At 59.3% G+C, this 27,543-nt stretch overlaps 1 protein-coding gene across 1 annotated transcript in view; it reads left to right on the forward strand.

The window, feature by feature from the left end:
- VAC14 (VAC14 component of PIKFYVE complex) overlaps positions 1–27,543 on the forward strand; it is a 66,929-nt gene that overhangs the window by 37,866 nt on the left and 1,520 nt on the right. The window contains exons 14-18 of the mRNA XM_059824835.1: positions 6,232–6,364; positions 23,027–23,201; positions 23,945–24,063; positions 24,984–25,063; positions 26,729–26,879. Coding sequence (XP_059680818.1) covers positions 6,232–6,364; positions 23,027–23,201; positions 23,945–24,063; positions 24,984–25,063; positions 26,729–26,879 — 658 coding nt within the window. The remainder of the gene's footprint in view (positions 1–6,231; positions 6,365–23,026; positions 23,202–23,944; positions 24,064–24,983; positions 25,064–26,728; positions 26,880–27,543) is intronic.

The raw sequence follows: 27,543 nt of genomic DNA on the forward strand, positions 1-27,543 counted from the left end.
AACCTTAGGGTTTAGATCCCCCCTGAGATGTTTACAGCACATGGCTGGCTGGAAAGGTTGGGGATTTCTAAATAAAAGCTGGGGTTACTGGTCTGCAGGGGCTGACACGGGAGAAATTGATGGTGTAGGTAACGTCACTCCTAGCCAAGCACCCCACGTGTAGTTACTTTGCTGGGCTGCCTCAGTTTCCCCAAGATGTTGCAAGGAAATTGGAAGGTGGGGTGAGGAATGAGAGGAAAAGAATTAAACTAGCAAAATGAATACTGATGCAGAAATGGCCCGGCAGAACCCCTTGCTGCTCATTCCTGCTTGCAGGTTATCTTCCGTATGCTTCACCTTTCCGTGCGGTAGCCTCAGCCTGCTCTAAACTCACCACCAAGCTTAACCACTCCTGGTTTTGCAGCTCTGCTGGGTGTTTTCTTCTCCTGTACGTTGTCTGAGCTATACCCCTGCTGCATTTTTGCTTATTGATTTACCTTAACAAAGAAAAATGAGGCAGTAGCGGATTCCCATCCTTCCTAGGAAATCCATCGGCACTATTGTTGCCTGCTGCCCTGGGTGGGGGGGCGGATCCAGAGGATCAGTGCAGCAAAAGCCTCTTTTGGCATCAGAATACGCACCCCGGCCTGTCTGGGGACCCAGTTTGGGGCGAGATGCTGAAGTCTCGGGAATTGCAAACGCACAGCTCTTTAGCCAGGTAGGAAGGGGAGAAGCATCCCTGTGCCCTGGCAGCCCTGCAGAAGCAGGCTGAGCACAGCCCGTGGCCGTGCAATCCATAATTTCGGTGGTTTTATTTCCTCAGCAGCACCCTGCGCTCCGGAGAGGGGAGAGCGGAGATTTTGCAGAGCCCGGCTGAGCTGCCAACACGTTCGCATCTGTTTCCAGCTACGCCCCGCGCCGGGTTTTTGGCGGGGAGGGGGAGGATTTGCCTCTTTTTACGGCTCTATTTTTATCCCGCTCCGCGAGGCTTCGCCGCCCCGCGTTTGCAAAAGCTAAAATTCAAAACATCCTGGCGAAGGCTGCCGGGGGGAGACGCCGCGCAGATTCCCACGTCGCCGCCCCGGGGTTTCGCCGAGCACCATCTGGCAGCGCCGACTCCCACGCCGCCGGCGCTCGAGCCGAGCCCCACGCGGGTTGAAGGCTCACGGACCAGCTCCAGCTGCCGCCGGGTTTATCCTGGCTGCTCCCGAAGGAGCTGAGCGACATCCTTCTCCGGACTGAGCTGGAAACGTGATGCCTCGGGGAAGGCACTGGGGTGGGAAGGATGCTTGGCCCCGCCAGCTCTTAGCTCGCCCTCCCTATATCCGAGCTGAAATTGCTTCAATTAGGGATTGCGGTAAATCATTTTAGCTAAACCGCCGCAAATACCCTTGTGGATACTCTTTAAACAGCTTACCCAGCTTTAGCTTGCTTCGGAAAGGAATCAATTCCGGTCCAATCTTCTTTAAATTTGGTTTAAATGGAGTTAAGCAAGTCCGCACCGGTTTTAATTAAGACCGGTTTGAAACCAATTACGGTAAATGAGTGGAAGTTGCGTTTTCTGCCAGGGTGAAGTTCGGCACTTTGCGGCCAAGGTAGGAAAAGCCAAGTTCATGTCGGAGTCTGCCAGCCACCCCCCCGGAGCAATCTGGGGACACCTCGGCCGCTGCAGGTCTCGAGACGGCTCAGCCCATCGAGCAGCCAGACGGCCCGAATGTTCCAGGCTGCTATACAATATATATTTATAAGGGCCTTAATATAGATCCCTAATTGCCTGTCTCGGTTGATTTATAGCCTGGCCGTGCGAGCGATGGGAACGGCACGAACCGGTGAGCGCTTGGGGCTGCGCTGGGGGGGGTTCGGCAGGCGTTCGCCACGCTCCGCTCGAGCTAGCACCCATGGGTGGCGGGGATGGATGCTGGTGCTGGCTTAGGTGGTGCAAGAAGCCCATTCGCCTCCCTGGCTCTACCCCAGGCTGCGAAGCGTGCCTCGGGATGGGATTTGGTAGCCCAGCATCCCGGGATGCGGGAGGATGCTGTAGTCGTTGAGAAGGGTCTGGGCTGGCTGGATGGTGCGGACTCATTTCGGCCACGGAGCTGCGATTTCCACCTGCCTTTCGCAGGCTGTTTCTACCCACTCGTTTCACCGCTCTGATGTTCCCATGGGCCTAAAATTCCCTTTTGTTCCGATTATAGCTGATATCTGGGCTGAGTTTCGTCATCCCTCTGAGCAAGGATCTTTCTTCCAGCTCCTTCCCCCGTGGCAGTAAAAAAAAAAAAAAGGCAACAGAGCCGTGACGTGCCACCAGCCCCGCTCCGGGTACGTTAACAGCCGATCTGGCAGGTTACGGCTCTGCGAAGTCTCGCTTCGAGGGAAGGGGGAGAGGTGCAAGCTTCAATTAATTAAGCCGCAGTTTTCATAACACCTCTCTCCGCTTGTCTCTCGTGCTTCGTAGAAACACTTTGCAAGCTGCTCCTACGGTTCTGTTGAGCTGAGGACGCCGCTGCGCTGAGCCGTAACCCACGGGGCGGCAAGCTGAGCTCCGGGCTACGCCGGGAAGGGTTACACGATGGCAAACAAGGTGCCAGCCGCTTCCTAGACATCCTCTAAACGCAGAGCAAACGGGAAGTCTGGAGGATTGGGAGGTTTTGCAAGATGTTTTGCCTGCTTGGCAGAAGTCTTGCCCTTTTAAATTCCAGCTGAGATTCGGTTGAGCCTTTTGCAGCCTGGGAGATTCCTGCACGCTGGTTGCTCATCCCCGGCGTTACCCCGGGAGAGCTCTGGCAAGGCTGCCGCGGCACGGCGTGCCGTGGTGGAAATGCAGGGGACGCCCAGGTGTAGCTGCTGGGTGCCAGCTGGGCAAGCGATGGAGAAATGATCCCTTTTGAGTTCCACCTCGACGCTCCCAGAGGCGAAGGATGATGGAGAAGCTCCCTGGGGCGTGCAGACTGTCACATCACGCTTTCCTCTCCTAAAAAAAAAAAACAGGGCTAAGACTTGGTTTTGCCATCTCTGTGTCCTGGTCCCTCCTTGCTCCCAGCTCCCTGACCCACTGCCCGGCTTCCTCCAGGCTGGGCGGGAGGGTCGGAGGTTTGGGAGCGAGTCGGTGGAAGAAGACGGCAGGACTGGAGGCTGGAGGTTGATCGTCCCGCAGATCGCAGACGGGATCTGATCTCCAAGGTTGGCTTTTGGCCAACCAACTGACCCAGCAGGTCCTTCCGAGCCTCCAGCCTGAGATGCGGGAGATGCTGCACCACCTCGGGAGCGCGGAGCTGAGGGTGCTTCTGCCTGGTCCGTCTTGCGCCGGCATTCCCAGCCGCACGGCTCCTGGGCTTTGTCCTGTGCACATGGCTGCTGGCACCCCAGTCACAGGAGCGCTGGTCCTTTCAGGAGGCAGAAAAGTTGCTGCTTCCTCCTGTTTTTCCCTTGGGATGTGTTTTGGGACGTGTCATGGTTTGGGCTGTCACTGGAAGGCGTGCGAGGCGGCGGTAAGGTACGAAGCTGGCTTTGCCGTGCGGAGGGAGCCCTGGACAGGAGCTGCTGCCTGTGTTCCTGCCGGGAGAGACCGGCCCCGGCAGCAGTGTGGGGATCGGAGAGACAATTTTGGGGGTCTTGAGAAGGGAGAAACTCCAAGATCAGACCTTCCCCTGGACAAGCTACAGCGGTGGGACATTACTGGCTGGGGGGGGTGAAGGTGAGATGTCCTGCCTGCTCCTAGCTCTTGGGTCGCCGCGCGGCTCTGGTTTGATGCCTGGGGACTGCTGTCAAAACAGACAAAAAAGATCATTTTTGCAGCTTTGAAAGACGGTTTCCATCTGCTCTTCGCCTCCCCTCCACACCAGAAAGAAAAGCAATGTTTGCTTTTGAGGCTCTGCCCGCGGCACAGGCTGGGAGATGGGGAAGCCGTGGAAGGCAGAGCTCCTCCGTGTCGCCTTGTCCCGGCCGTGTCTCTTCTCAACCCGCTTTAAGCAGTGCTGAGCAGCTGTAGTGACGACACGTGGGGCACGGCTGGATTTTCACGCCGGGTGCTCCCTGCCTTCGAACAAACGCGCCTTTGTTTTGGAGCGCATCGGCTCAGCTAGATCCTTTTTTTTTTTTTTTTTTTGCCCAGATCATCTTCCCCGCAGCTGAGGGGAAACACGATGCTATGGCCAACACTTGTGCTCTGGGAGATGCCTGCTTCAAAGCCTGGTTTGGAGTTTCGGATGCATCAAGGCAGGGTGAACACATGGCTCCCATGGGGAGGAGACACCAGGTTCTGGTCCAGATGACCTCATATTTTATTTTCCTTTTTCTTTGGCTGTGTATGTTCTCTTGGATGCTAAATCCAAGCCTGGGGAAGCCGCCCTGGCTGAGCCTGCGTCTGCTTCTCTCTGTATCACCGGGACAGGCAGGGTGGAAAACAGCCCAGTGGCTTTTCCATCAGCTTTCCTGGGCTTTGGCGGCTTGATTGCGTCTTTAATTGGCTGCTCCGTGCTCTGCTGAGTCTCGATAGAAGCAGACAACATACATAAATCAAATTCTTCAGGCTTCCTTTGGCGATCTGATGGAAATACTGGCTGTTCTCGGAATGGGGGGATAACCTTTGGGGCGTTTGTGTGTGCCAGTTTCCCTCCTTACCGGGGTTAGACATGGTCTTTCCATAGGAGAAATTAAGGGAGAGCGCTCCCCTTATTGCAAACTCATCTTTAAAACGCTCTCTCCAAACACTCGGTTTGAGTGCCGTCCTGCTAAATAAACCATCTCCCCCGTGGCAATCTTTACCTGCCAGCTCCCTGCGCTTGGGGGTTTGAAGGGGTATTTTTTCTGATGCTCTCAGCAAACCCTGAGCCGGGAGGTGCCCCTTTGCCAGCCCTCCCTGCCTACCTGCCCTGCAAACAGCCTCGGCCTGAGTTAGGATGTCTTTCCAAGCGGGTGCCTCGCAGCAGCCCGTGCACCTTACAACCCGGAGCACCGTTTGCTGTTAAACGAGCAATAGGAGCCCAGCAAAAGGGAATTAATGGCCCTGAGAGGTGCAGAGGGGGATGCCAGCCCCTTGGCAGAGGCTGCGAGCAGAGGCTTGCCAGCTGCGGGTGCCCTGTGCGGCAGGAGGGTGCAGAGCATCCCTTCGCCGTACCGCTAGAAATCCTCCAGCCCCAAGGAAAGTGCCTAAGGAGAAAACACCAAAGAGCCTCTTGTCCTGGAAGTGCATCGGGTCTGGGTGTGTCGGAGCACATCTAGGCTCTCCCGAGCGCACCGTCTCTCCTCTCTCTGCTTTCCCACCCTCCCCTTCCCTCCGGCCGGGGCACTTCCCGCACCCTCCTTGCTCGGAGAGTCCGGCCGCTCTCATTACCCATAATTTTCTGCAGTTGAGGTTTATGAATGTGATCTGTGATAGCCGCTGCCTCAAAACGAAGCCTTGTTTGCCTTCCGGGCAGAAACCACGGCTGCTGCAGAAGCGGCGAGTGGGTTTGTGGCCTGAGCCAGCTCCCATCCAGGAGCAGGGATGCTCCAGGCTGGAGGGACCGCTGCTCCCTTGTGACAGTCTCCCTTCCCAACCTTCAGCTGCTTTTGTTATAAACGTTTTTTGCAAACAGAGAACAAAAAACAAAAAAACCCACCCATTTTTTGGTACAATCTCTAAGCTTGGAGCTCTGCTGTGGTTTGACCAGTACTTTATGCCAACCCCGGGGCACGTTGTATGTGCCGCTGTTGCACCAAGTGGCTCCTGCTCGGGGGGAAAGCACGTCACTGAGCGTAAACCGGTGGCCGTGCCGTGACCCGGGGCTGAACGTGTGTGTCTGCCGCTATGTGCACGCTGGGCTCGGGGCATCTGTGGCATGTGGGGCTGGATTAAAGGCTCTTTAACTCGCCAGCAATCTGGTTTTTGGGCTGAGTGTACATGCCGTATCCAAGGAGACGGGATTGCCTATTGATCTAGAGCCTCGGGCTCCCTTCTCCTATCAGCTACTGAAGCTGAACGGCTCTGGGATGATCTCCCAAAAAGCCCGTTTCATCCCTGCGTGCTCCTTCAGGGGCTGGGACCACCGCACGATGCTTTTCCCTGGGATGGAGAGAGCTGCGGCAGGGCTGGCTCTGCTCGGACCGAGCAGACGCGGTTACATGAGGCTTGGAAATCTTCTTTTCGTGTCCCAACCCTCCTCTGCCGAGTGCTGTGACTGTAGTTTGGGTGTTCGCTCTCTGATTAAGGACTGCTTTGGTAGGAGGGCCCCGGCTGCTCTAATCTGCTCTCCCCTTCCCCTGCCTCCCCAGGTACGAAAGGCTTGGAGTGCTCGCCCTCCACCCCCACCATGAACTCCTACTTCTACAAGTTCATGATCAACCTGCTCAAACGCTTCAGCAGCGAACGGAAACTTCTGGAGACCAGAGGAGCCTTCATCATCAGGTCAGAGCACCCCACCAGCCTCGCTGAAGCCCCCGAGCACCCCCTCGGGCAGGGTGGGCTGGGGATGGCGGGGTCGAGCAGCCCAAGCACCCAGCTCCCTCGGAGCCAAAACTGTTTCTACAAGCTTCCCTTGCTCAGCGGCAGATGGTTTTAGAGCGAACGGGACTTGGCTTTCACATGTCGAGGCACCGTATTTCTCGCTCCCATCCCCAGAGGCAAAGTAGCTCCTTATTAAATAGCATTGTCAGAGCCCGTTTCGTTAAGAAACAGCTAGACCAGCCGGAGCGCGAAGACAGGCTTGGGCTCGGGGTGCCGAGTCCGAGTGAATCCCTCCGCCCGGCTCGGCGTGACGCTCAGCCAGCGCAAGCCTCGTCCTCCAAAGCCGCGTGTTGCGATGCTGAGCTGGTAGGTTTTGCTTCGGCTTTTTAAGGAGCTGCGGCGGAGGCTGGAAAGCCAAGCGTCGTGGCATTTGGCAGGGCATCGTCTTTAATGCAGTGAAATCCGGGGCAAGGGACAGCAGTTCCTCGGCTCGCTGGGAAATAATGAGCTTAATGGTCAAGGCGAGGTGGAGAAATCGGTGAGGAGTTTGGTGGGAGGAGGGGGCAGGACCCTGGGTTTTCCTCCCTTGCTTTCAGGGAGGTGGCATCAAAATGAACGTGGGGAGAGCAAGAAACCCAAGCCATGCTCCCATGGGAGAAGAGAGCTGCCTCTCCGAAGGTGGAGGGGTGCACAAGGTGCTGATGGAGGGTCCCATCACTGCGATCGCTAAAGAAAGCGTGCAGAGCTCTCAAAAGCTGCTAAGCTGAGCTGGGTGCTGAGTCGTACCCGCTTGGGCAGCGGTTTGTGCCCCAGTCTTCAGGCCAGCCGAGAGCGCGCCGAAAAGCTGTCACTGGATTCATCCCGCCAGCGATGAGCGTCGAGGCGAAGCATGGCAGGTTGCAAAAACGATGAAACGTGGGGAGGGTTGCAGCTGCTGTTTGGGCTGCAGGGCAAGGATTTCAGAGGTTTCCCCCCACTTACATTAAATTTTAATGTAATACATCACGTTTCCCCCAAAAAATATCTAGCTGAGCGTATTTCTTTTGCTTCTGATAGGAGTCTGGCAATGTTGGGTTTAATCGTATGGGGATGTAAGGATAGGGCAGAGACAAAATCCCACTCGTAGTGCTCTCCCTGGTTTGCGCAGCCCTTGGCAGGGGAAGCAGCCCTATTCCTCATTAAGGGAGCAGGGCAATTAGAGCAGTAGTGAGCCTGGGCAGGGTCCCATTTAAAAGCTCTCCCGTATCATGGCCACCTCAAATTTTTCCCTCCGGCTCTGGCAGGATGAGCCTTGGCTGGCGGGGCCGGCTTTCCCAGCAGCCAGCCGGCGGTGCGGTGGGACCGGCTCGCGGCAGCTCAGCAAGCCGGGGCTTTTTATGGTGACTCATGCCCCAAAAAATCCAGTAAAGGGAAAAAAAAGAAAAAAAAAAAGACGACTCTGTCCTTTGTCAAGTCACGTTGTGGCTCACGTGGGGTAGATGTAGGTCTGGAGCCAAAGCGGTGGTTCTGGGCGGGGTGAGCCATGCCCTGGGGTACTAGTGATTAACTCTGAAACCTACTGATGGTGGTTGAAGTGCTGGTGTTAACTACATCTCTGCTGCCTTCAGAAAAAGCAAGATGAGAATAGAGAAGGAAAACTTCTACAGGACTCTCTGGAAAAGATTGATCTCTTGCCGGAGAGACCCAGTGAACGTGGGAGCTTCGTGGTGCTATTTTTAGCCGCTTTTCAAATTGAAGCCGTATGCGCGTTCCCACGTTACATCCCTCCCCTGTCCACAAGCCAGCTCAGCTGTTTTGCACAGCGGGGTGAGAAGCCAGCCTCATGTTTGACTTGGGAGGTGCTGGTGATGTTTCATGCTGGGCTGGAGAGCACAAGGGGGATGCTTGAGAGACCGGGACAGCGTGTGCTAAAGCGCGGTCCTCCCCCACCGCTGGCACAAGCCTTTTGCTCCCCTTGTCCCCATCATCTTCCCCTCCCCTCGGGGACCATCGCTGCTCCTTTCTGCTGCCGGCCAGCCCGGGAACGGTGAAGCAGGGAAGGAAAACAGACCTGTTAAGTTTAGGCAATGATTTCCAGCCGAAGGATGAGTGCTCAGGCGAAAGAGAAACGGGGGACAGGGTTTTTATTAAAGTCCAACGCAGCAGTTTTCCCCGTCACATTGCCAGTGGGCAAGTTCAAAGGTCCGGGAGGTCAGCTGGAGGGTCTACGGTTAAAGGTAGTTAATTTTCTAACCCAACTCAGGCTCGTTCATGCCCGGTTGCTGACTCTCAAAGGACTTTAGTCTCTCTCCTGGTATGTCCTCGGAGTCCTGGAGGCAGAGGTTACGGTACGTCCTGTGCTTGAGGACGGCAGTGCGGTTTGGGCAGCGAGCTCTGCGGGAGCCCGCGGAGGTGGGACTGTCTCTTGCTCTGTAGGGACGCGCGGTCCCCGAGATGTGCAGAGCTGCTCCAGTGCCCGCCCGGCACTGGGAGATGGGCGGGAGAAGCACCCACAGCCTTCCCGGGCAGAGGTGGGGGCTGTGATGGGTGGTCTCCCCATCAGTGACCCCGGTCCCAAGCTGGGTCACCCTTCTTGAGATGGTTTGCCAGAGGAGACAGGGTGAAGCTAAATGGTAACACAAACTGCCTCTAAAATAACAGGCAAACAGCTCCAAAAGCTTCTGTCTTTCATAAGGAAGAACCCAGATCGTTCCTTCTCCCTTCCCTGGGACCACCGGGCTGGGGGATAACCCAGCACCGGCCCGTGGTCCATCGGCCAGTGCCGCGGGTGCATCCAAGAGGTGCCCTTCTTGGTCTGCCGCTTTCCCCGGTGGGATCCAGCATGGCATCACCAGATCAAACCATGGTGTGATGCCTCGTCCATGCCACCACCCAAGCGGACCTCATGGAGGGAGAGCCTACGGCCGCGGCGCAGCTCACACGCCAGGCTGAGCCCCGGCAGAAGGAGGAGGGAAGGGAAGCATCTAGGAGAAGGTTCTTCAAGGCTCTTCAAAGCTGCTTAGATGCCTCACGAACGCCTGCGAGAGGGACCCTCCATGTGAAGGGATGTGCCGAGGGGGCAAACCGGGGTGGTCACCTGCCCGTGGCCGTCTCCTGCGGGAAAAAGCCGTCTCATGCTTTCCACCCCTCTCCCCTTGAGGAACCAGAGAGGTGGCAAACCCGCTCCCAGGGTCCTTTCCACGGATTTTTTTTTTTTTGGCTTGGCATCGGTTTCCTGCATCGCAAGCAGACGAGGGATTCCTTTGGGGGTCAGTCTCTCTCGCTGTCACCTGTGACTATTTTTTAGGCTGGAAGCCAGTGAAGTTATTCCACCTTCGAAACTCAGGATTCAAAGCACCGTCTTCTCCTTTCGAGCCAGGCGTGTTTGCACTCAAATGTGGCTCCCAAAGGGCTGTCGGAGGCAGGAGCATCAGCCATCGCCCCGTGTTACCTCTCACCTTGATGAGCAGACCCGAGACCTTCCAGCCTTCTCGTTAATTGGGAGCTATCTGCCCTAGCTGGCACGTGGCCGTCCTGGACTCAACGGAGCCCTTAAGCAAGAAGCAAATATTCACATTCAGCTGCTGGCCTCCCGACGATGGCTTGGAGCAGCAGAAAAATGCGGAGGAGCTTCCAAAGCATCACATGGCTCCTTGGAGCGGCACGGCCGTCCTCCGGGCAAAGACCCTGCCGAGGGAAAGCTGCTCGGCCGGTCAGGAGGCAGGCAGCGGAGCGGCACCAAGCTTTTCAGCCCGCACCGGGGTTTGCAGGCTGGATTTAAGGCGTGCTTGTTGGTACCAGTGCTACAGGGTGGGGGGGTTAAGCGAAAGGCTAAGCCCTACCCCGTGGACATCAGTGTTGCTGCTGGGAGCACGGTTTGAGGATAGGGCTAGCTGCCCTAGCAGCTTGCTGCCCTTGGAAGGAGCCATCGTCTCCCCCCTCATCCCTCCCCAGGGCCGGTTGTGCAGCCCCCGTGCTCTCCCCGGGTTCTGTCTGAGCTCCGGGAGCTGGTTTAGCTCACTAAGCCCAGCCCAGCACTAAAGCAGCTGCCTTTTTGCTGCTCTCTGAGGTGGAGCAGCTCAGGCATTCGTGGCCGATGTACCTTGCCAGGACGGCAAATGAACCCCCCCCGGGCTACGGGATGTGCTCAAGTGGCTAGAGACATCCCCGTGCACGTTGCGTGCGGATGCCTTGAAGTGCAGGGCTTAACTTTTAAGCCCAGAGAGGCCGTTTTCTCGCCAAGCAGTGGCACCCCGGGGTGCGAGAGGACGCCTGAGTCAGCGCTTTGCTCCCCAGGCAGGGACCCGTGCGCAGGGGTTGTCTCAGCTTGTTTTATAGAGCCGTTAAATAAACCTCCCCGCTGCCTAGCACCTTCTCACGGGGCGTTTTCCGAGGTTAAACTGCGTGGAAGGGGCCCTGGGGGTGACTTCTCAGCCACATCCCGGGCGACGCACGCGGCGGGGCTTGGCCATTCGACTAGGGATGGTCCTTGGCTTCTTGGGGGATGCCGGGAAGGTGGGCTGGTTCTCCATCCATTCTGGAAGGCGTAGGCTGGAGCAGATAAGGTTATTCGGCCAATTTACGGCATGAGCTGGGGAGCTGGAAAATCCCAAGTCTCGTGATGGGGCCGCGGGTTTATGGCTCCTGCAGACGGGAAAAGGTTACCTGGCTGGAAATCCTGCCTTTTCCTTGAAGTCTCAAAGTCCTGCTGGGATGAGGCCAGCGGAGAGCTGGATAGCGAAGAGGGCAGAGCCGGGGACAAGCACCGGCACGTCACCTTGGGTGCATGAAGGGCTTTACAGTGATGCCCATGGCATGGGGCTGGGGTGGCCGGTCCCCTCTTTTTGGGCAGGGAGGGGACTTTTCTGCCTCTGGACCTGACTGTGCAACACCCCTTTCTCCCCAAAAATTAGGGGGAAAAAACCCAAAGCGGGTTTGAACCTGCTAACCGGGGTGGGGAATGGGAGAAGGGGGGAGCGGAGGGCCGGCGTGTCTTGCGGAGCACAGGCATCCGACGCTCTTGGCAGGCGGTGAGGAGCATGTTAAATCGCTTTTTGCTCAGCCTGCCTAGTGTTCCCAGGGCCGTGCTCTCTGTCTGGGGGAGTGGGAAGGGAAGGACGGCCCGCCAGCATCCCGGTGGGGAGGGCTCTGGGGAGGGAGTGGGACGGGGGGTTTAGCCGCAGGCTCGGATAATGAGGGATGCGCCAGGGATCCTGGACGGAGCTGGCGGGTGTCTGCTTTGGTGGTAAGGGGATGTCGAAGCCCCAGGATGCCACCGTCCTGCGGTCGTGTGCTGGCCTCCTGCCCCGTCCTGGCCCCCCCACCCCATCCTTAACTCATCCTCTCCTCCTGCCTCGCTCGCCCACCTCCCCGCCCGTCACCCGCCCCTTGCCGAGCGATGCTCGGGAGCTGGGGCTAACCAAAATCCTCCTCTTCCCCCAGGCCTCGATGCTCTCGGGCTCCCCTGGACACGAGGTTTGCTTGGCCAAACATCCCAATACCTCTGGATGAGCTGGATGCTCCCAGGGCTGGGATGCGGGATCCCTTCCCGCTTCTCCTTCCTTCGGGTGTGCTGATGCCACCGTGCCCCCTCCAGCTCCCAGTGCCAAACCCGTGCCCCGAAAATCCCTCCGTCCCACCAGCAAGTGATTCGGGGCCCCGGGGGAGCGCGCGTCGCCTCTTCCTCTCTCCCACCCTCCAAGTCGCTGCGTTGCAGAACAAAACCTGCGTTTGTTTTCGCGGGAACCATTCGGCTTGTACTCAGCAAAGTGCAAAAAAAAAAAAAAGGGGGAAGAAAAAAAAAAAAATGCAGCCCCTTTGATAAACTGTGATATGAACTCGGGTAAAATCCAAACAGCTGTGAGCGCTACAAGGGAAGCTTCTGTGTCGGGAGGCAGCGAGCCTGCGAAAATACACTGCTCTGCCTGCCAGGATGCTCGCTGGCCGCCTGCCCTTCTGCTTTCATGAACTGTGCGCTCTCCATCCCCCCCTCGTGCCTTGCAGAAAGGAGGAACCAGAGAAAGCTTTTTATTTATTTTTTTATTTTTTTTTTTTTTACAGCCATTTGCAAAGCAGAAAGCGGGGCTCCCTCCCATCCGAGCCCCCGGCCGGGCGCGGGGTGATGGAGCAGGGCGGTGAGCATCCCCGGCTCTGCACCGAGGTCTCCGGGCTTCTCCTCGCTCATCTCCGGCTCGTTCCTCTGCGCCTCCCTTTGACCCCTGCCCGCTCCCCAAAATCTCCTCTCCCTGGCTCTGCCTCCACCCAGCCATGGGAAGCCCCGTGGCCGGAGATCCAGAGTGGCGTTTTGGTGGCGTGGGGACATCCAGGCTCTGTTTTTACGTGTCTCCCGCTGCCCCAGCCGGGCGCGAGCTCCCCTCGGGCTTTGATGTGAATTTGGGGTGGGAGCCAGCAGCCCCCCCCTGTACCTCCAAAAAGCCCTGGCTCTCAAATTGCCTATTTTACATCATACAATGGGTTCTGCAACCCCAAGAGAGCGTGTGCTTAATGAGGTTTTAATTCACCCAGGCTATGGGGGATCGCGCTGCGCTCTCCGATACCCTCCGCAGCCCCATGGAGTGGGAACCGGAGGGGAAAAATCCCAATTTCCCCCAGGCTAGAGATTGGATCTAGGGTTGCAACCGCTCTGGGAGCCATCAGCGGCGTGACCTTTGCGATGGAGGAGCCTGATTGCTCTGCCTAAGGATTATTCCTGCTGGGATAACAGGAGCTGGGCTGGCCCCTGCCAGCCCCCTCCTGGGGCTGGACCCCCCGGGAAGGACGGGAGATGCCTCCACTGAGCCGGTGGGGCTGGAGGAGCCGGAGGGGGGAACCAGCTCCTGGGAATGAGTTCGCTGTCCTACCCGCCGAGGCTGCTCTGGGACCGGCTGTACTCGGAGCTGCCTGGAAGGATTTGATGGGTTTTCCTGGAGAAAAATGGGAACCACATGTGAGCGGCAGCACCGGAGTGGGCTGGGACTAATTCGGGTCAGCGAGAGGGTGGAGGGGAGGAAGGGGAAGTGTGCGTAGGGGAGGAAAATCCTCCCAAAATGGCCAAGTTCCTTCAAAGGGCAGGTCTCCGGGGGGGATATTTGCTCCATCCCAGCGCTTTCCCTGGGATCCCAGCAGGAGCACAGCACCGGGGCTGGAAAAGTGGGCTGGGGAAGGGGGGGAGCCGGGACAAGGTGGGCTGGGCGGCAGGAAGAGGAGCCCACAGCTCCCGTGTTTGCTAACCATCGCGTTCCCCGGAGCAGGGCTTCAGCCTGAGCAGCTTCCAAGGTGTCTCCCAAATTTTCCTTGCCCGGCCGATGGGGTGAGGACCCTCATTGTGGGGAGGTGACGGTCGGTGCAGGAGAGGGACGCGGTTTTGGCCGTTAGCTGCTAAATGAACCTGTCTGATCCCATCGGTGGGGGCTTGGGGGTTCTGGTGGTGTTTCCTTCTCTTGCTCTGCAAATGTGACATCTCGGTTTATTCATCTCCATGGAGAGAAAAGGCAGAACAGAGAGTCTGGGAGAGGCTGAGTAACAGCATTTTTCCCCCGTCTTTCTTACAGGGGATCTTTCCCAGGATTATCCCCAAGGCGCAGGGCACACTCCGTTAAAAAACCTCAAGGCAGGGCTGAGTGTTTTGCCTCCTGCTGCCCTCATCAAGGGATTTTTCCATTCCTGGCTGCTTTCGAGCATCTCGCAGCCCATCGCTCTCCGCCGGCGCTGGGCACGCAGCCCTCCCTCCTCACGCGCCGCCCACCGATGGCCGGCACAAGCAGCGGGCGGGCGAGGATGCTCCGGCACTTGCCACAGTCACGCTTTGCCGCAGGTTTCCATCAAAGGCGGATGCTCGAGGCTGGCTGCTGCCCCGGGAAGCGCTCAGCCCAGCCGCAGGCTCCGTAGCTCCCATCGGCAGCTCCAGCCAGGCGTTCTGCTCCTGGGATGGAACATCCCGGGATGGGATGTCCTGGGATGGGACATTTTCAACTGCCTGCTGAAAGCATGGAGCTGTGCAAAAACCACCGTGGTTGGAGCTCCTTCCCTTTGCTGCTGCTCCTTCCCTTCGGTTCCGGAGCTGCTCGCGGTGCTCAGCTGGGCATGGAGCACTGGGTGCACTGGGAGCACTGGGTGCTCTTAGGGTGCTGGCACTGCAGGGAGCATCCAGCTGCTGTCCTCTCACACGTCTGCGGGCCTTGGAGGGTTAGGGGGAGCGAGGCTTCTCAGGCTGCATCCCTCCTTGGGATCCCTCCCGGGATCCCGGCTCCGAAGGCAGGGCGGGTGTTGGGATCCACCCCACGATATCGAAAGGCAGCGAGAGGTGGCAGGCGCGGAGGCAAGCCCAGCAGAAAAGCCAAAATAACATCTGGGGCTTCTAAAGCACAGCATAAATGAGGGTATTTTTTTAGCTGACGCTCTTGAGTCGGGAGTGCGGCCAGGCTCGCCGAGTTATTTGCCAGAACCTCCTTTCCTGAGCTCTAGGATGTCCCCATTCCTCCTGCTCCTTCTGTCCCTTCTCCCCAAAGTCACACGAGGATTAGCAGTGCCTCGGGTGCGTCTGCACCTGGATTTGAGCCGGGTGAGCAAAATACAGCCAGTTTGCTCAAGCAAAACAAGGGAAAAGTCAGCGGCAGGTCCGGGGTTGAGGTCTGAGTTGAGATATTAGCCGAAGAGATGAGGTAGCTGCCGGGACACGCTCGTCCCCGAGCCGAGCCCACGGGTCCCCGCCTGCTGCCACCCGTGGGATGCTGCCACCCCCTTCCAGTCCCTTTATTCTTTCCTTCTGGAAAGCTTCACCCCCAAATACGCAATGTATTCCTGCCGTACTCCACCCGCCAGCCGGTCCCTCTGCTTTCAGAGGTCCAGGGATGCCCAGCGGGACCATCTTCCCCCAAATTTGCCTTCCCTGCGGGGAGGATGCAAAGGCTCATCCACCCCTAGGACAGCAACCTACTCCTCAGCCATGCTTTTAGGAGCGAAAGCGCTTTTATTTCTTCATCCTAAAGCGAAGCGAGGGGGAGGGAAGGGGAAGGTCCAACGCAGGGACCACGGCTCCCGTCTCGCTGCCAGCTGTGCACGCCCCAAACCGGATCAGCCTCTCCCAGCTCCTGTTGTCACAGCTTTGCGCCCACTCCTTTAACCTATTTTATTTGCAGCGAAGGGAAATTATAGGGGGAGAAATAAGGCGCTTGTCAGTTTTCTTGAAAATTAGGCCACAGCTGTCAGCCTGAAAGGGAAGCGTACGTCTCAAAGGAAGGATCTGCTGCTGCTTTACGTGTCTCCCCCCCTCCCCAGCCAGCCCCTACCCTTCCTCCCCTTCAAAACAGAGGATGCTTGCCTGAAAACGTCGCTGCCCAGTGTAAGTCCCCCTCTGGGGTCAGGCTCGTTCCCCTCGGCTGGGGAGGTGGGCTGGAGCCGGAGTTTCAGCCCTGCCCGGCACGGGCTGTAACGCTGCTGCCTGTGCCTCCTGCCTGGGGCTTGAAGCCCCAAGAGCCCAGGGCGAGACTTGTATTTGCCGTCCGTTTTGCCGTCGAGTCCTCGGCAGGTTTAAAAGTTGGAGAAGAGCCGCCTCAGGGGGTTTGGGTTTGCTTTCCCGCAGGGTTCGGAGGGGGTGAGCTGCCTGTTTTGTAGGTGAACCTCCTGTAGGTGCTCAGATGTTCCTACAGCATCTTGTAAGCTTTGCCGGTGCTCGGTGACTGCTTGCGGGCAGGACAGCTTTATCCATGGGTCACCCTAAGGTTTCCTCGAGGAAACCCCTGGGACACGCTAACACGGGGAGCTGGAGGCTGGTGCTGGATGTGGGCTTCCCCTTGGAGGAGTTGTCGCATTCATCTGTGTTATGCGTAAGAGTTGGGCAATGCCTTGGGCTGAGTGGACCATTAAGTTTCCAAATTTAGTTATCTTTTAGCTTCCAGCCCATCTCAGAGGATATTGGCCGTTGATCGTCTTCTGTGCTGAAGATGATCAGAAGAAGAAACTGAAGAAGTTTGAAAAAACTTCTTGCGAAGAAACTCTTCCTTCTCCTTGGTACAGTCCTGTTTCCCGCTCCTGTTCGCTATGGAGCCGCGGGTATTTCACCCATCGTGTAAGTGCCCGGAGGTGCTGGATATCTGCTTTATGAACTGAAGGTGACCTCTTCCAAGGGCGCTGTTTTCCAGGCAGCCAAAATCCGGACTGGGGACAAGGCTGGGCTCATCACGAGTCAAGGTGGACGTGTCCAGGAGGTGACTCGCAGCTTTGGTAGGCGGGTGGGCAGTGGGGAAGCCATCCCCTGTCCCGGGACAGGGACCTCCCGGCAATCCCGGTGTCCCAGGGGAGCAGCACGAGGAGCAGAAGCCGAGAGCTGAGGCCCTGCAGGACCGAGACACCATTTCGCCAAAGCTGGTGTGAAATACTAATGTATATTTGTGCTGTGCTCCTCTCGGGGATCCCCCTCAGTTGCTCTGGGGGTCCCTGGGGAGCACCTTACGGCTGCGACGGCCCCAGCCCAGCGCCGAGCTGGCACCACGGCTCCTTCGGCGGTTGTCACGCTGACGGCTTCTGCCGAACAGATGCTCCGTGGGAGGGTTGTCTTGTTTGCAGTGAAACACTCCGCACCTTTCCCTTTTCAAGCGAAAGCATCGCAGGGCTTGGCTCTGGCTTCCCGAGATCCGCGCCTCTCCTCCCTGGATCCACACATCTCCTCATCCGCACATCTCTGGTCTGCAGCTTTCACGGAGTTTCCCAGGGGAACTTGATAACCATCATGAGAAACGGGGGCTGGCGAGGTTGAAAAGAAAGTTCAGGCTTTGCCGCGCATTAAACTAGGTCTCCCCCAAATGCCCTCGCCCTTCCCGCTGACGGGCTCCCTTTGATCCGACGCTCCCGTTCCTGGCGGACCTGACGTCTCAAAGAGCAGGACTTGAACGTCAGGACATCAAGAAGAGTCCAAAAGCCGCGTGAAGAAGGAGGCGCGAGTCCTGCTTTTCCTCACGTTGTCTTCCTGGCTCTTTGCTCACCTGGGGCGAGCCGTGACGGCTCCTGGCTCCGGAGCTGCCCTTCCCAAGGACTTGTCCGTGCTGTTCTGGGCTCTCCTTGGCCGGGTTGTGCCTTACAGCTTCCCACGTCCGGCAGATGCTGATGCTCCGCCGTGTATCTCGCTCCATCTCGGTTCCTGCAAGCCCGTCACCGGAAGACGGACCCCACTGGGTCCTCTCCGTCTCTTGACGAGGACCCGAGCTCGTTAGGGAAACGTGCCGACGGAGGCTTGCTTTGAGATGGGAACGGGTGGCTGGGAGAGAGGAAGGGAGCAGGCAGAGGGTCCCTCTCCTCCCCAGACCTGCCTCCTGCAGAAGGAGCTCCACTTCTAAACTTCCCAAACCCTTTGCAATCCCTTACATGAAACGCTATGAATTTTGAAAGCAGGAGCTGCTGGGGTTGCCATGGTTTCCCTTGCCCGGAGGAGCAGCTCCGGAGCCTGGATTCGGTAAAGGCGGGGAGAAAAATGGAGGACTGGGATTTTCTTTGCTGCCGTGGTGGGGAAGGATGGGGGAACGGCATCCTCCTGCCTTCCCTGCTCTCTCCTCCCTCTCCCCTCCGTCCTAATTTTATCTGTGCTTCCTCGGCAAATTCCTAAAGGATCCCAGCTGCTGGGCCGGGTCGGGGACGCTGCTTTTCCCAGCAGGAAGATTTCAGGGGGACGGGGACGGGCATTGCCAGGGCTGCAGGTCCCCGGGGCAGGCGGGACGAGCCGGGGCACCTCGCGGGGAGCCCGGAGGAAGGGTGGCGGAAAGCCTTGGGGAGGAGAGGGGAAGGGAGCGGAGGAAGAGGAGGGTGGGGAGGAAGGACGGAGGAGCTCTGCCCTCCTCTTAGCTGTGGGAGAGGCACTGGTCCGGCCCTGTGAGCCAAAAAGCAGGGCAAAGCCCCTCTGACCATCGCTCCCCCCAAGCTCCGCTGGCTCCTTCCCTGGCTCCAGCTCTGTCCCAGTTGCTGGAAGTGGAACGAGACACAATCCTCTGCCTGCTGGGGCCCCGTGTCTGCCCAGAGCTAATAAAGCAAAGCACTGGTGCTTAATGAAGAAGCACCTGCTTAATTGAACGCAGCAGGACAGTGCTCAGCGTGGCTGGGCGACGGGAGGGGGTCAGCAGCGCTCCCCCCCCGGGTTCCCTGCAGGTCCCAGCGGAGGAGACGGTGTCTCCATCCGCAGCGGGGCTGGGTTTCATTTTATTTTTTTTTTATTTTATGGAAAAAACAGACTTTCACCCCTATCAAGCAAGCATCGGGCTGCCCCGACGCTCCGCCGCCGCGTTCTGGCGTGGTGGCTCGGGGCAGGGGACGGGGCTGAAGCGGTTAAAGGGGCGAGCGGGTGGGATGGGAGCTCCGACAGCTCCCTGAAACGATGAGATGATGTTTAGATTAGCCGGGTTTCCAGGCATCGTGCTGTCAAAGCAAGAGGGCTGGGAGGGATGCAGGGGCTTGCCCTTAATTGGAGATGTGGCTCTGAAGCTGCCCCATCCCTCTGACGTCCGCGACACGCAGCCCCGCACCAGCTCCCAGCCCTGGGGCTTTCGGCATGTCCCCGTACGCGGCCACCCCATCCACCCCACCGATCGTTAGCGCGATGGGAATTTGTTACGATGGATATCGCTGCGCTGGCGACTCGGTGGCCGCCAGATTGGGGAGGGGGGGCTCTGGTGCTTAATGGGGTGCAGCTGGGGCACAGCTCGGGGACGCGGTGGGACCCCAGGGTGGCACGGTGATGCAAGGCTGGTGGTGACCTCCTTGGCTCTTCCCTTGGCCAGCATCGGCTTGCCGAGGGGTCCTTTAGGCTGGGGTGCGGGCAGGGACTGGTGGTGACCCCCCTGGATCTCTCGGGACCCCCACTGCAGCTCAGCCCCATCCAAGGCAATGGGCAGACGGGGGGGATGTCCCTTATTGCCACGCTGCAGGCAGGCGCTGCCTCCCATCTGCCCGCAGCCACGTTCCTTGGCTCTGTTGGAAAGGCTTGAATAACCCTTTTAATTTAAGGAGTTAAATTTTAATGGCCTAAATACCGCACTTCATTATCACTGCCATGTGCCTGCACCGACGGCTGCCTAACGGCTCCGTGATGCGGGTGCGATGATGCTCTGCGGCTGCTGCCTCCCTGGGGACGCTTCTTCCCCTCCTCTCCCACGCCGGGAGGTCCTCGGGGACTCGCCAGTTCCCCATGGGCAAGGGGACAGGCAAGGGGATACACGTGTCACCCACGGGGATGCAGGGAGAGCCCCGGGGAGAGGCATCTCGCTGGGATGATGCTTCGGGGGGGATTAGCCAGCTCCCTCCATCGTCACGTCAAAGTGCGTTTTAAGTCTTAACAGCTGGGCTGTGTGTATGTATATATATATTTATGGGGTGTATATATCTGCGGTGTATCTACCTGGGCTATATATGTATTTATGGGGTGTATATATCTGCGGTGTATATACCTGGGCTATATATGTATTTATGGGGTGTATATATCTGCGGTGTATATATCTGATATATATTTATGGGTGTATATGTGTATATATTTATGGGGTGTATATGTCTGGGGTGTACGTATCTGGGGTACGGCTCCCGCTCGCTGTCCCCTCTGCCCCGTCCCCTTCTGCGGTCGCCCCTCCGGCATCTTGGCTGCTGCCTGGTTAGTTCGGAGCCACCTGTCCCCTGTACGGCCCCGTCCCCTGCCTCCTCCCAGCCAGCCTCGCGTTCCCCTCGTGCCATCGAAGCCTCCCGGGGGATCGGCTCCGGGGGACCCCTCCCGTCCCACCGGCAGCCGCCCGGCACTGGCGGTTGGGCTCAGCTGCTGGCTGCTGTCACCAAGGCCAGCAGCTGCGTGGCCGGCCAGTTGTCCCCTCTTTTGGGGACCGCTTTTGGGATGTGCTGACCAAGGGGCTTCGTGGGGGGATGGAGTTTGGGGTCTCTGGCTGTGTCAGGGGAGGCCGCTGAGCACTGGCAAACTCATTCTGCTGGTGGTTCCCAGAGAGCCTGGGGCAGCATCCCCGGGGGTGACACAGCATCGAAGCGGGGACGGGCTCTGCACAACTGCTCCTTTAACACCCCGACGGCTTCCCGTTTCCCAGTGCCACCGAAAGGAGGGAGAACAAACCCAACCCTTCCCCGCTAATCAAAACCAGGCCTGAAATTAGAAAGCGGCTCGCGTTCAGCCCCCCGCTCGCTGGGAGCGTGGTGTTAGCCAGCCAAATGTCAGAGCTCCTATTTATGGAAAGCGAGAGCCCTCCTTTTCCACAGGGAAGCGGCGGAGGGGGGACCCAACCAGCATCCTTGCTGTGGGTGAACGAGGGCAACTCCGGAGGTTGCTGAATTGCCCTCGACACTCGCCGGCACCGTTTTTGGTTTGGCTGAGCTTCTTCAAGCTCTTTTTGTAGCCTTTCTGCCTGCAAAGTGTAAAACACCGGCTCCTCACCGGCCCCGAGCAGCCGGCAGCGGTGCAGAAGAGCCGGTCCCCGGTTGTATCAGCACACCGGGCACTTTGCAATTGGGGGTAAAACTATCCCGGTGTTTCTCCCTGGAGGACCCGTCCCTTGGGCACGGTAAATCATCCCGCCTCACCGCCCGAGTGCCCGGCACCCGCTCTGGCACAGCGCTGGAGGAGGCTCGGCAAGGACGGAGCATCCAGTTATCCCCTCTTACTGGGGAAGGGTGGGATGGAGCCAGCTTGCTCCTGGGCTGGGCTTGGACCTGCCCAGGCTGGGCTTGCTTTGCCACAGCTGGCGATGACCGGATCCCGCCTGCAACGCGGAGCTATTGATTTGCTTTTGGCTCCGTCAGGCTGGACTAAAAGCCTCTGCCTTCCCCTTCCCACCCTCGATGCTTCTCTTTCCCATCGCTCTCCCTCCTCCAGCCAGCCCGCGTCCAAGCGGCGAGAAATCGGGGAAGCGTTTTCATCCCCATGAATGCAGCCGGTTACGTAAGAATAATTGGGATAAATGAGCTTATTTATCACGGCCCGTTCCATTTTAACGGGGTCCAGGGCGATCGCCGGGTTGGGTTACGTAAAAGCCCGCACAGAGCATCTCATTGTCCGGCGGCGGCCACGCGGGATGCGGGAGCTGCCCATGGAAAGGAGCCGGGGCTGGGCGAGGAGGGGATGGGTTGCTTGGCAGAACTGGGAGAAAGATTGGAGGGGGGGGGTGTCTTCCTCCACGTGTTGGGAGGGAAAATCCATTTCTCCATTCCCCGTCCACCTCCTGCGTCCCTAAAACACCAGGCTTTAGGGTATGGTCTTTGGTGTCTTCCTGTAGCCATATAGTCTTCCACCGGTCCTTCCCCTCAAGGATGGGAGCTGGAAAATCGCCTCCTTCCTCTTCCTCACCCCAGGAGGTGAAAACGTGACCCCAGCGGAGGTTCAGGTGTGCCTCCCACCTCCCGGCCAAACCGAGACCCGCCGAGCAGCTAGCCAACACCTCCCACCCAGCCGCCGAAGCGGGTGCTCCTTGATTTGCCTCCTGAACCCTCCTGAGATGCCTCCAGGAGGGGATTTGGTTGCCAGCTGAGATTATCTGGTGGGGGACGGTGCTTGGTAGAAGCTGGGGGAAAGCAGAGATGCTCTGGGGGATGCCAGCATCTCCGCCAGTGCCGAGGTTCCCCGTCAGCCCGTGGAGGGAGATGCGGGGACCCGGGGAGCATCCCAGTTTCAGGAGAAGCTGGGGAGCTGGGTGGGCTCCCCGGGGTCTCCCCAGTGCGGGCACCGGAGAGCTGAGCTGGCGCTGGGCAGCGTTTCAGGTGTCCTCAGATAAACCGCCCAAGAAAGCAGGAGCGTGGAGAAAAACAGGAAATCCCCAAATCCAAACAAACACGGAAGAAAAAAAAGGAATCTGGGTTTTGGTTTCTGGTCTAAAATGTTGAAAACTTTGAGAATGCCCCAAGGTTTGTTAAGCAGAACATTCCTGCCGTGACCCGCCGGGCCCGGCCAGGCAGATCGTCGTGGGCTGCGGCGCCGGCTACGCCGTGTTTTGAGGAGCCCGCTGCCGGTGGGGTGTCCGGCGGAGCAAAGGCAACTTCCAGCTTCACCAGCTGGAGCTCCAGAGCCCCTCGGCACCGGATTTCCTGGGAGCTGCAGCGTGGAGGAGTTCCAAGGGCAATAGGGCAGGTTACTGGAAGAAAGGGGGGGTGTAGAGGGAAAGGCAGACTCTGGCTCCAAGGCTCCCGGGTCGATTGCTTTGTCCCAGTGACCACACTCGCTCCCTAACCAGTTCCCTGGTGTCGGAGAGATACTGGTCTGACTGGGCCATCACATGCCGTCTGTAACCGCGCTGCTACGCGCTCCCTGCGGTTGTCGGGGTGGAAGGTGATGCTGAAACCTCTGGAGGGAGGTCACCAGGAGGCTTGAGGTGGCAGCGAGCCGCGGTGGTGGGTGCCGGCGAGGTCCCAGAGCAGCGCAGCCGGGGATGTGTCTTAGCCCAGCTATTTTTTTTGGCCTTACCCTGGTGTGAATAGCCGCACCTCCAAATGCAGAGCCTGGTATTATCCCACAACAGCTCCGCTCTGGTGCTACCACGCTCATCCAGAGGCTGGTGCAGCCGTATCTGTCACCCCCGGTCCTCTCTGGAGGAAGGTGATGTGCGGGCTCAGGTCAGGGTCTCGGCTGCGCTCATTAACCGTCCTTCCCCCCCTCCGGTTTCTCTCCTCTGTGATACACAGGCAGCTTTGTCTACTTCTGAACGCTGAAAACATCTTCCACTCCATGGCAGACATCCTGCTTCGGGAAGAGGACCTCAAGTTCGCCTCTACCATGGTCCACACCCTGAACACCATCCTGCTGACATCCTCTGAGCTCTTCCAGCTGAGGAACCAACTGAAGGACCTGAAGACCCCGGTATGGGCAGCGGGAGCAGGCTGAACTGCTGGGGGGGGGCATAAAGGGGGGTGGCAGGGACCTTGCAGCCACCTGGGGACCTGTCTTGCTGGCAGGTCCCAGGGCTTGGGCTCGGGTGCCCGAGGTGGCCCCTTCGTTCCTCCTCTCTTCAGGAGTTGAGGGGGGCTCGGAGGACGTGCCCAACACTTCTTTTCTCTCCCCGGATGGGAACGGGCTCCCTGAGCCCTCGAGCAGCTGCCACCTCCCTCCCTCCGCCCTGACACGGGCCAGGGGACAGGTGACGGCGGGAGCGGAGCCCCCCCGGTCCCTCAGCTGTCCCTGCCGGAACGCCTCCGCGGGGTTTGCCGAGCAGCTGCCGCCAGTGCCAGCGACATCCAAGCAAGGCGGGGAGAGTGAGGAAGACTTCTCCTCCTCATGCTGAAGGCCAGTGACGCAGTGGTGTCCCCGTGGCCGGGCCAGCCACCATCCTCCAGCCCCTCACCCTGCGGTGGCTGCAGCAGCCCTGAGGGCCACCCCGTCGTGCTGCCACCCCAAAACCCGCCTGCTCTCCCTCTCCCAAGGGCTGGTGGGCTCATGCCGGTGCCAGGTGGACTTGGTGGGTCCAGAAATGTCCCTTTGCGTCTGGGCGGCACTGGCACCAGTGCTTGCAAACCTGGCGGGTTGGTGTCGGGGACCCGGGGCTCTCCGTGCCACGTCCTTGCTCCCGCTGGTGACCCAACCCCGATGGCTCCCTCTTTCCCCAGGAAAGCCGTAACCTCTTCTGCTGCCTGTACCGGTCCTGGTGTCACAATCCCGTGACAACTGTGTCCCTCTGCTTCCTTACCCAGAACTACAAGCACGCCTACGACCTCATCCAGAAATTGTATCCTTTGGGGGTTTTCTGCGAGGCGGGTGGCCGGGCTGGCCCCCGGTCCCTCTGTGGCCACCAAGGTCACACTGTGGGCCAGCCCAGTCTCCTGCCTATGGCCCCTGGTCCCTCTGTGGCCACCAAGGTCACACTGTGGGCCAGCCCAGCCTCCTGCCTACGGCCCATCATTACCAGGGCGGCGTCCCCACGACGCGAGGGCAGGGCAGCCTGTGCTGGGTGCGCGCCAGCTCCCTTCCCCTTGGGTCGTCCGTATTTTTTGTGGTGTAAGAAGAGGAAAACGCGCGCTGGCTGAGCGCTGACCTTCCCCTGCCCGGGAGGGGAGGCTCCTCAGCATCCTCTTCCTCCCAGGAAGACGAAGGCTTTGGCCTCCTGGCCCGATGAGCAGGCAGCGCCTGGCGCAGTGCGGTTCCCGGTGAGCTCACTGTCTGCCTGGAGCAGAATGATTATTTTCACGTGCCAGCAAACCCCGAGCCTCCCTGAGAGGCTTTCCGTACGAAGAAGCTTAATAACGCACTCGGGTTCCCTTCCCGGCACGCGTCGGCATTTCTCCTGGGGGACGAGAGCGCTCGGCATCGCCTCCATGCCATCCCCGCGGGCCGGGGGGTAAAAGCAAGCATCTTCCCTCGCACCGCCTTCCTGCCTGCTCTCTGCCGGCTTTTTGGGCAGCCTGCCTTTTCTCCCGTCCCTGCCTGCTTGTCCTGTTTCCTTCCATCATCCCTCGGCCACCCGCAGACCTCTCAGCCCTGCCTCCGTGCGAGCCCTGCCTGTTCCCTGCCTGCTCGCTTCCCGCGGGAGCTGTGGGTGGAGGGAGGCTTTGGCAGAGCCACGGTCCACGCCGGGCATCACCGGGGCGAGCCATCTGCTGCTGCCGGGTCACCCTTTTCCAAGGTAACGTCCTTAACGGCCGCATCCAGCGGGGATCTGGAGGTCACCGTGGATTTCCTCACCGAGGTGGACAAGCTGGTGCAGCTCATCGAGTGCCCCATATTCACATGTAAGGAGGAAACCCCGCGTGGGGAAGGGGCGGCGCGCGGTGCTCCCCCACCCCAGGCGCGTTCCCCCTCCCTGCTCTTCCATCGCAAGCGGCAGCCGCCACACGAATAAATAGAGCAGAAGTTATGAGACTTCTTGCCGGGAGGTTTGCCCAGTGCTGGAGCTGCCCGCCGGGGACGGGCGCGCTGGCAGCACCGGGGCGGGGGGCCGCTCGCCCCCCAGATATAGGTTAAGGGAGCGAGCGGCGCTGGCACCAAACAGAGGGATGGGGGAAGGATGAGGGAGGGGGCTGGACCACGCTGAGCATCTCCGGCGGGGCGCGGGTAGGGTGTCAGATGAGGGGAGCCACGTGTGCCACCCTTGGAGACACAGGGTGGCATCATGGGTGCTCCTGGGGCCCTTAGCGAGAAAAAAAGGTGTTTTTTTTTTCTGGAAATGGAGGATTAAGCCCTAAAAAAACAGAGCCGCTTCTCTCTCCAGATCCGGCCCCCCAGCCGCAGCAGCGTGTCCCCCCGCGTTGGGTAACGCAGCCAGGGCCTGGCCGGGGGCTCCGGGACGTGGGGGGGGAGCCGGGGTGGGGAGGGGGGACGTGGCAGGGTGACCTGTGGCTGCGGGGGGGTTTCTCATGATGGTGTTCAGCTGCCCCTGGGCTCCTTCTCCCTGGAGGTGGAGCTGGGCACTGGGGGCACTGGGAAATGTCCCAGAAGGGACTTTGGGAGGGGACTGTATAGGTCCAGGCTATTTGGGGGAATATTTGGAGGAATATTTGGGGGAATATTTGAGGGAAGAGGGTTAGAGCAGCCAGGCGATGGAGATGCGGGCTGGCCCTCGGTCACGCTTCCTCCCGTGGTGCCCTGTGCTTCATCCCAGGGATGACTTTGTTCCCACAGCCCCAAACGATTCCTTGAGGGTTCCCCATCCCGCTCACCTTAATCTCCAAGTCTTGGGGTGGGGGACAGATGTGCCCCCCCCATAAAGCAGCATCCCTGGGCGTGGGTCCCTTGGCTGGGAGACTCCAGAGGTGCTAGTGGCAACCAGGAGGCGAGATGTGGGGCAGGGACCTCTCGCCCCATCCCCTGGGCTGCCCCAGGTGGGACCTCAGTTGTCTGTAGGGCTCCATAAGACCCTTCCAGCCCTGAGCACCACGAGGGATGGAGCAGGAGGGTGGTTTCCCCTCTGCTGAGCAACACCATGGCCCAGCAACACGTAACCGTCAGGGTTGAGCGGAGAGGATCCCTGCGGCTCCAGAGAGTCCCCGGGAGGGTGTCAGCCAGCCCTCCCGACGTGTGATGCCCCAGGAGGGGTATCGCTGCTAATTCTGCGAAAGTTGAGGAGCGGTCTCGCGTTGCACGCGTGTCCTCAGGCAGACAGCGTGGACGGGCTGGGGGAGGAGTGGCAGCAGGGATGGGAGACCGGGGAGCCTCTGCCCCCCTCCCCAGCTGGCAGCTGGGGGCTGTGGGGAGGAGAGGGGCTTCTGGCCTGTGTGGGACACAAAGACGGATGAGTTAACGCAAGGGGAGAGGCTGCTGGTACCGTGCGGGTGCCCCTCGGGTCAGCTGGCAGAGGCTTACAGCCTCTCCAGGACCATCGGAAGGGTTGGGAGGATCCTGCTATTGGGGTTAGAGGCGAAATGCATTTTACCCATCCTCTTCCTCTCCTCTTCCAGACCTCCGCCTGCAGCTGCTGGATGTGAAGAACAACCCCTACCTGATCAAGGCTCTTTATGGCCTGCTGATGCTGCTGCCCCAGAGCAGCGCCTTCCAGCTCCTCTCCCACCGCCTGCAGTGCGTGCCCAACCCCGAGCTCATGCAGACAGCGTAAGTGCCACCGGGACCGAGCTCCACCAGGCTCTGCCGGACCCCCGGCATCGGGGCCAGACACGCCGTCCCCCCGCCGCCGAGCATCCCCACGATCCCGGGCTCAGCCCCATGCTCTTCGTTCGCCCCCCGGATCCTTTGCGGCCGCGGCTGCTCCTTGCCCCGTGGCCGGGAGCGTTGGCTCGGGGGGTTTTTTGTGTCTATATTTGGTAACCCTGGGAGGGCTGTGCCTCATCCACAGGCATTTGGCATCCGGGATGGAAAATTTCACTTGTGGGGTCGCTATGGAAACGAGCAGAGCTGGGAAGGAGGTTTACGGAGAGAGAGACGCCGGCAACCCGGGGTGCTCCCAAAGCGTGTCCCCCCTCCCAGCCCGCACAGCCTTCACGGCACCCAAAAGGACCCCGTCACCCAAAAGGACCCCGTCACCCATGCACACCTGGGACTTGCTTCTCCATCCCCACCCCTGACCTTCGGGGAGCCGGGAGCTGCGATGTGCAAGGGTGGCACCTCCCTGGGGATGAGCCGAAATCCTCCTGCTCCCTGCCCAGGGGTGCTGCCCACCCGGCACGAGCCGGGTGGTGGGATTTGCTCTCCAGCCCTCGGCTAATAAGCGGGGAGGGTCGATGTTAAAGCTGGGTCTTGCAAAGCCCTGGGAACAAAA

The sequence above is a fragment of the Gavia stellata genome, chromosome 15 (assembly GCF_030936135.1).
Source record: "Gavia stellata isolate bGavSte3 chromosome 15, bGavSte3.hap2, whole genome shotgun sequence".
Taxonomy (NCBI): domain Eukaryota; kingdom Metazoa; phylum Chordata; class Aves; order Gaviiformes; family Gaviidae; genus Gavia; species Gavia stellata.